Raw genomic sequence first — 8,499 nt, forward strand, 5'->3', positions numbered from 1 at the left:
TTTACTTTGGATCTCTCTAAATTTAATTAAAAGTAACACAGTTACACAGTTACATGAAAGAGCACCTAGACATATACTACAAAGCACTAAAAAGCAAAAGCTTCAAGAACTTTTCACTACAACACTAGCTAGAAAATGACATACATTTGCTTTTACTTGTTGCATGTATATTGATGGTACATTGTTTATGCAAACATGCTTTCATGGTGATAAAATTAGAGAGAATTCAACCTCATCCAAGTCAAAATCTATTCCTTCATTACCAATGAATTCATTCAATCCAATCAGTTTCTCAATCGGAGCTCCATCGATTATAAAATCCTGAAAATGATCACCAACTTCAAGCTTCTGTGAAGGTTGTATTGTATCAGCATTATCATGCCGTTTGTTGATGTTTAACTTATGATGATGCCTTTCCTTCATGTTTTTAGTGGAAGGGTAGTATTTAGGAAATGCTCGAGTCGATGATCTAGTCAATCCTGATGACTTGTCACTTGACTTGTTGATACCAGAGACAGAGGAACTTAAATGTTTTTCGCGCTTCAAATTGCCTGAAATTGGTGTCGATGAAAACGAGATTCTTCTTCTACATCCTTCTTTGTCGATTTTACTGCTTTTCGGGTGATCTCTTTTCTGCTGGAATCTCCATTTACTTGAATTCGAATTACTAGTACCCAAAAATTCAATGTAGCTTGTGCCTCTAGGAGGTGAAATGGATAAAAAATTATCAAACTCTGGAGAACAGTATGAGTTCTGATCCAATGGCCAGTAGAGAGGATCATCTGCATCAATGTCTGCTCTGCAGGGAGTTTCACAACTAGAAATGGGGGTTCTATATTCCTGAGTTCTATCTGATTTGTAGGGACTTGGAAGTTCTGCATCTTCAGAGAAACCATATCTATGTTGTGTATCAGGTAACAACTCCGAATCCTCCTTTTCAAGATCAAACAAAGAGCTTAAGTCTGAGAAATTGATATCTCGAACATATGAAGGTGTACCATCATTTGTTCTGAAGGATGTAGATGAACTATCAAAAGTTGAGGAGCCATCATATAAGGAACTCTCACAAGAAGATTCACCACATTCTGAACACCAGACATTATGACAACTTTCTTCCTTTTTTACTGAATCGAGTAGCCAGCTAACTATTTCTTCCTCATCTAGGTCCTCCTTGCTATCGCCCTCATTTGTTCCATGAAGAACTAGAGATGCTTCCTCCATTGGACTGATGTTGGATCCATCAAAAACAGAAACCACTCTACCACTATCCAAAGAAGCACCATGCTCTTTAGATGGAGATAAAAACGTAAACTCCTGAACAAATTGCCGGGCATCAAGACATAGCAATGCATTGTACTGGCAATGTGAAGATAACAGCCCACAATTGTTCACTTGAGACAATGCTTCAGCTTTAGCTAAATGTCTCTCAACCCTTGCAACTGACTGATTTCTGTGGCTCACCACATTCTCTCCCCGAGTATATTTATCTGGTTTGTTGAAGCCCATTGGTCTGGAGCTCTGCATTCACTATCTTCCAATTGAAAATTCAAGTTGGATAAGGGACTGCATGCAATCCTTCCAGTTGGAACCTACAAAATTAAAACAGATATGGTTGTACAAAATAAAGAGATCCAATTCTAAGTACTTGACGTTCCATAGAAGAAAAAGGAAATAAAATATGCATTTTATGGATGGACTCCTAGTTTACAAACACATCAGTCTCTGTGTATCAAAAGAAACTCAGTAATGTGGTTCAGAATCACAAATAGTGATAAACTACATCAAAACATGCATGGGACTTCATTGATTGAATAAATTGATGCTTGCTATCATTCTCAACTCTCAAAATACAATATTTACATTAGGGAGTACATTCCACATTCTTTAGGAAAAGAGATTCATTATTAGAAATTTCCAAACAAGACTTTTGACAGTGATACAGAATCAAAATCTTCCACATAAAATGTGGACCAATAAAATCATCATTTAAACAGGACATAGAAGAAATTAATCACAAAATTTCCCATAAAAAGTACACAATGAAATTCCAGACAATCAGATAATTAACAATAACCTATCACTACTTATATTAAAAATTAGAAGGTTGGACAAACAGAATCAATTACTAGATACATGCCATAGAGAAATAGTGAGAAAAGACAATAGATTACACAGCTAATGCAAGAAATACACATCATGTGATGACTAAAGATAACTACTAATCATGTTACATACATTCCTTTGCTTTGAATAAATTGTGGTTTATACACTTTATCATTCATGTTACATACACTGCTAACTCAAGAAACACACATAACGTTTACAAGACATTCACTCAAGCTGAAAAAAAATATCAATTTTATAGTTTCATTTTCTAAAGAAGGAAGCCATCTTGAAATTTAAAAACTTCACTAAATGAGGGGGAAAAAAACCAAATCCCACCTTTTCAGGGACGCTGAAAACTTCAGTGCATAAAAATGTTAAAAAAATAAAAATAAAAATAAAACAAAAGAACCACAAACTAAAACAAATAAAAAATTCATTTTTGATAAATGATAAACCCAAAACCCCAAACCACAATTTTTTTTTTACCAATTCATAGACAAACAAGTAACAAAAAAACAGCAAATAAATTCAATCACAAAATAAAGAATCAAACAACCTAAAAAGTATAGAGCTACCATCCAAGATCCAAACACCAGAGATTTCAAGTGACAAAAAGGGAAAAATCAAAAGAGCAAACATGATTGAGATCCAAAAAAACATCAAGTATTTGATGGAAAAACTCAAAAAATACGAGAACGAAGGGAGAATTAGAAGGGTTTTGGAGATACCAATGAAGAATTTTTGCAGAAACGAGCTTGGGGCAGTGAAACATTGGGATTTTTGTTTTGCTCCGCCGTGGATTTGGAAGGAGTGTTTCTGCCCAAATTTATAGGGCTAAGTTTCCCGCTTTGGGTTTCGGGCGCAATCCCAATGTTACCCATGGATCCGAAACCCGTTAACCCGTTAGTAAATATTAAGGGAAACTTGCTAGTATACTCCCATAAAATGAATTTTATACTTATGCACCCCATAAAACAAATTTTATTTTCTTATATGTCCTTTATGACTGATAATCAATTTAAGATCTTATAAAAAATAATACAAAAATAATTACTAATTTTTATAGGTTAAATAATCAAGTTTCTTATATACCTTTCATGATTACTAATAATAAAATAATTAATAATTTTTATAGATTAAACACTGTTGCCGTTCTGAATTAAGTGTCGTTTAAAAAAAATCCAAAATAATTATCATATTAGAGTTTCAAGATAAGATTTATTTATTTATTTTTTTAACATTATCCTTATTAAATTTAAGAAGTTTTATAAATAAATAAAGTAATATTTTAGTGTCAAGAAAAAAATATGGTTTTAAAGATAGTTTAATAATTTGGTTGATTTTTATATTAAATTTTAAAAATTTAATGATATGTAATTCTTATGCAACATCCTCAATAGACATGTATTTTAGAATGGAGAGAGTAACAAATTAATAATATTTTGAGGATAATGCATAAAAAAAAAATCAATATATTTTATTTAAATTTTATAAAACAAATCAATTATAAATAAGTAGGACATTCATCCGTTTCCCACTCTTATCGGGTCGGGTTAGAAATTGGAATCCGGAAATGAAAACCCGATAACCAGAAGGGTAATTTGGTCACTAAGCTCTGCATTTAAACTCCTCCCCTCTCTCTAATCAATGCGACCGTTGCTCTATCTTCTCTGTTGGTTTTTCTCTTCTTCTTCTCTCTCGAGCTCCTGAAGAATTCTGAGGCTTCTCGTTGCTCCCGATCATGATTAGGGTTTGAGATTCAATCCATTCTGATTTCCGATCGATTTTGCCCTAGTTCAATTCAAGTCTCTCTGGTAAATGCTCTCCTGTTCTTTGAATTAATCAGCTCATTTTCATTCTAGGGTTTTGTTCCTTTTATCTCTATTGGGGACAATTGTTTTTTTTTGAGTGTTTACTAATTTATGGATGTTTTTGAGAAGTATTTGAAAACTTTTTGACTGGTTTTACTTGATCTGTTCTCTGATCAGTTTGGAATGAATCAGTTCCATGGCTTTGAATTTTCTTGAAGGATTAGGGTTTCAATTTATGCTTATCTGTGATATCTTGGAATGAATCAGTTCCTTATACATCTAGGGTTTTTGAACTTTCTTGAAGGATTAGGGGTTCAATCCGTTCTGGTCTCTAATCGCCTTTCCTCTCTCTGGTAAATGCTCTTACCTGCCTCTTGAAATGAATTAGCACTAGGGTTTTTCTCCTTGACGGTTTTGGAGCCGAATTTTCCCCCCACTTTTCTTGATTTGGAAGTTTTCGGACTTTCTAGTGGTTTTCTTTGTTAGTTTTTAGTGAAAGCAGAGGAAAAGAAAAGAGCATCAGCCAAGATATCTTCTTCATTTTGTTTATCCATCATTTTCACTCGAAATAAATAAAGAAAAAAATTATCTTGGTTTTTTCCTTAATTTTAATTCAAACACACCACAACATTATTTATGACTTATCTGTTATCCAATTCTGCTTTTTGATTAAGTGGATTCATGGTAATTTGAACATTTACATCTCAATCGTTTGTGACAGCAACTTTTCCATTATTTATTTATTTATTTGTTTATTTTTTTTTCACCTCAAATGAACTCGATTAATCTCAGAAAAGAAGCATGAGTTAATGATAGCATCTTGACATTTCTTCAGTGCGATTCTTTGAACCAACCGAAAAAAAAAAAAGATATCTTAGTCATTTAATTATTTTCTGATTTGCCATTGGTTCTAAATACTATGATAGGTAGCATTAAAAGAAATATTAAGTTTGATTCCTGCAATTTACGTGATCACTATACATTTTATATGATCTTCAAATGACAATGACATGGAGAACATGCTGAAGTCGACTAACTTTCTCTTCATTTGTTTTGTTTTTGTTTTGGTTATTGTCTTAGATTGACTATTGTGCAGTGAATTTCTGCTGCTTCTATGCCATTATGCTACTCATGTTGCTTCCTTGCAACTGAAATTGTTGTTACTGCATTAACTTTTCCCAATTAGCAGGTCCCTGAGAGCTCTGAACTTGATCAAGGATGAATTTGTGAATCCGTGAAACAAATCAGGGATCCCGTTGAAGGTAATGTATATATTATCTTTAAATGGTGTTCATTTTATGCCCTTATAAGAACTTTTACTTGATTATCCTCATTAGCCTCTTTGATAAATTATATGTTAATTTCAAAAATTTGTTACAGTATGGAAGGTTCGGTACTCTCTCTGGTAATATGTGGGAATTGGATAGGCATAATTGGAGCACTTTTTGACGTTTTGATTATTTATAATTTGTATATTAGATATATGACTAGTTTTAGTGGGAAAGTTCCTTGTTTTTAATAAAAAAATAGGGGACATCAACAAAATTTTAATCAAGCAAACATAGTTTTTAATGAAAACATATGGTCCTCTTACATTAAATATTAGAGCTAAGGTGAACCAGAGCCAAATTCCTGATTTTTTTATCTGGACATTTTTGAGTGAGATTCTTTGAACCTGAGCCAAGGAGAAGACTATAGACCTTTTCTTCATCGTTTAATTATTTCCAGGTTTGCTATTGGTTCTAAATACTTCTATCTACAGCATTAAAAAAAATATTAAGCTTGTTTTGTGGACTTCATTCCAGCACTTTGCATTTTGTATGATCTTAGATTGACTATTGCAATGAATTTGCTGCTTCTTGAAGTTAGCTAGCTTTACTTCATTTGGTTTGTTTTGGCAATTGTCTTAGATTAACTATTGCAAAGAATTTGCTGCTTCTTTAATGTCATTATTATACTACTTATGCCACTAAAATATGTAATTTGTTTTATGAAATGTATGGCTATTTGGTCTGTTGATATATATATATATATATATTTTGTTTACTTATGATAGAGATAGACAAACAAACTAAATCTTTGTAAAAAAAATAAAATAAAATAAATAAATAACAATTATATATCTTGTAGGCCATATAAGTAAATTTTACAAGTTTTAACGAGTAGAATGGCACATTGGCAATGACCTATTTGTTAAGTAAGGAAAAAGGAACACCCCACAAAATGCGATGGAAAAAGGAACAGGTTTTGAGAGTTGTTTATATATATATATATATATATATTAATATTTACAACATATATATGTTCTTATATTAATATTTTTAAGAAGCTTTCACGTCTTAAATTTGAGGTAGGACGATAAGCGCCAACCCTCAGGGGCGTACACGGGCGGGGAAATTGCCACAACGTTCTCACTCTCTTGAAACTGGGGAGCGCGGTCAGGGGGAATCGGTCTTCTTAAATTATTTGTCCACAAATAATTTAAACATTAATTTTTAAATTAAATTTTATTAATTAATTTAAATATGTTGTTTTCTATCACAGTTATTTTAAATGCACAATTTTAGTGGATAGGGAGAAATAAGAAAAATAAAACTAACTGTTCATGAAAAATTTAATTTTAATTGTTATTATTATTATTATTTTTAAAATGGTTAACGTGGACACTTATAGTAGATAAAGGGAATAGCTTGTAATATAAAAAAAAGGTAGAATTGCCAAAAAAAACCCCCAAATTTTGCCATATTACCAAAAAAACCCCCATAGTTTTGCAATCCCCAAAAACTCCTTCCTTTTACACTCCATGATTTTCAAACCCCCAAAGTACGTAACGGCATTAAACGGAGTGTTTTTTAAATTTTATGGACGAAAATGGCCTTGCACGGGAAGTCGTGGCTACACCCATTTCGGCGGTGTGAGAGGAAGTGGGTGAGTTTTTCTTAGGACTACAGCTACTTGTCTTCTCTCAACTCGCGTCTCTAGCCATTTGTCTTCTCTCAACTAGCGTCTCCAGCTCTTCCCTTTCCACTGGCGTCTCGAAGGAGAAGTTCCGCGCAAGTATTCGGCATTTCATCACTTTGCAATCTAATGTATTGATTATAGTTTTTTGTTAACTATTCTGTTACGAAAAGACAATTTTCGGTTTTGTTTTGTGATTTTGTTTTTCTTGGAAGACATTGAAGCCTGCATGGGGATTTATCGCCTGGGGTTTTGTTAGTCTGCAGGGAGATCTCTCGACTATGGTTTTTGTTTTGTTTTACATTTTCGTCTGTGTACACGATCGAAATGGTTTTTTGATTGTTGTGATTTGTGTAATGTTTATAATCTACGTTTACCCTTTCAATTGATATGGTTGTAGTTGTAAAAACGAGGTCTCCGTTTAAATAATGAGCTTTTACCGTTTAAGTTTTGTTGTCTCCGTTTAACTATTTGTATCTCTGTTTAATAATATAGGTCTCTGTTTAACAAATGATATCAATGTTTAAGAATTGAAAGTTTACCGTTTAACAACTTATATTTCCCGCTGAAGAATTCCCGCTGAAGCATTCGGCATTTCATCAACTCTCAGTCTAAGGTATTGAAACTCTCTATTTAAAATAACAAAATCTCTATTTAAAAGAACAAAGTTTCTGTTTAAAATACCATTTAAGTATCAGTTTCTCCCTTTAACTTGATTTTTCTCTGTTTAATATTTTCTTATTGTATTATATCAACTTAATTACAATGTAATGTACCTAAAATACAAATCTCTGATAAAAATAGAATGTTCACTTAAGACAATACAATACAACATTCATTTTCTTATTCAATATCAACTTACTTAAAATACAAATCTCTGATAATATTCATTCCTTTTAACTTTATTTTGCTCTGTTTAAATTTTATTTTCTCAGTTTAACATTTTCTTATAAAGTATCAACGTAATTACAATAAAATGTACTTAAAATATAAATCTATGATAAAAATACATTTAATACAATACAATACAACATTCATTTTATTATTAAATATCAGCGTAATTACAATGACCTTTACTTAACATACAAATCTCTGATAAAAATAAAATGTAAGAAAATACAAAAATTCTCTGTTTAAACTTCAAACTCTCCGTTTAACGGACGACGTAACCATCACGGACCTCGGAATCGTCCCAAGTATACCTTTGAATAGGGTGTCACAACACTCGCTCAGGTCGGACCACATTTTTTTTATAGATCAAGTTCTTTTTAAAGGATATGTGATGAACCTTCTTCGGTAATCATCCTGATCAACTTGTAAGTGAAACCTTCTTTTTCTTGACCCAAGGCGAAACGCACTTCCGTCATTGCTTACCCGTAGAGCAAGAAGGCGAGCATTTCACCTTGGGCAAAAAAAAGAAAGTTTTCACCTACAGGTTGTTTACGGATGACAAGAGGAAAACAATCATGACACATCGTGTAAAAAGTCTATGATCTAAAAAATGTGGTTTGAATGGATCGAATGTCGTGAACACCAAATGTTCGACTCGACAGGATGACTATCACACAAGAAGAAGAGGAAGAGGAAGAGGAGTGGTTGCGCCAGTAGAGTATGTTCAACGAAA

The 8,499-nt window shown here is 32.5% G+C and overlaps 1 protein-coding gene and 1 long non-coding RNA gene across 2 annotated transcripts; one reads left to right on the forward strand and one right to left on the reverse strand.

Annotated features, from left to right (window-relative positions):
* On the reverse strand, positions 1-2,904 carry LOC120262156. Its single transcript, XM_039270226.1, has 2 exons — positions 2,835-2,904; positions 1-1,589 (listed from the first exon to the last, which is right to left on the reverse strand). Exon 2 carries the CDS (start codon positions 1,522-1,524, stop codon positions 202-204), a length of 1,323 nt encoding a protein of 440 aa, XP_039126160.1. The 5' UTR covers positions 1,525-1,589; positions 2,835-2,904; the 3' UTR covers positions 1-201.
* An 870-nt stretch (positions 2,905-3,774) lies between these two features.
* On the forward strand, positions 3,775-6,639 carry LOC120262363. Its single transcript, XR_005536764.1, has 3 exons — positions 3,775-3,920; positions 5,107-5,179; positions 6,272-6,639. It is a non-coding gene; the product is annotated as an uncharacterized LOC120262363 (long non-coding RNA).
* The last annotated feature ends 1,860 nt before the right edge of the window (positions 6,640-8,499 follow it).

The sequence above is a fragment of the Dioscorea cayenensis genome, chromosome 5 (assembly GCF_009730915.1).
Source record: "Dioscorea cayenensis subsp. rotundata cultivar TDr96_F1 chromosome 5, TDr96_F1_v2_PseudoChromosome.rev07_lg8_w22 25.fasta, whole genome shotgun sequence".
Lineage (NCBI taxonomy): Eukaryota > Viridiplantae > Streptophyta > Magnoliopsida > Dioscoreales > Dioscoreaceae > Dioscorea > Dioscorea cayenensis.

What these genes read in the sequence shown, in the direction of transcription:
- LOC120262156 (XM_039270226.1), bottom strand. Translation starts at nt 1,524, where the DNA reads ATGCAGAGCTCCAGACCAATGGGCTTCAACAAACCAGATAAATATACT.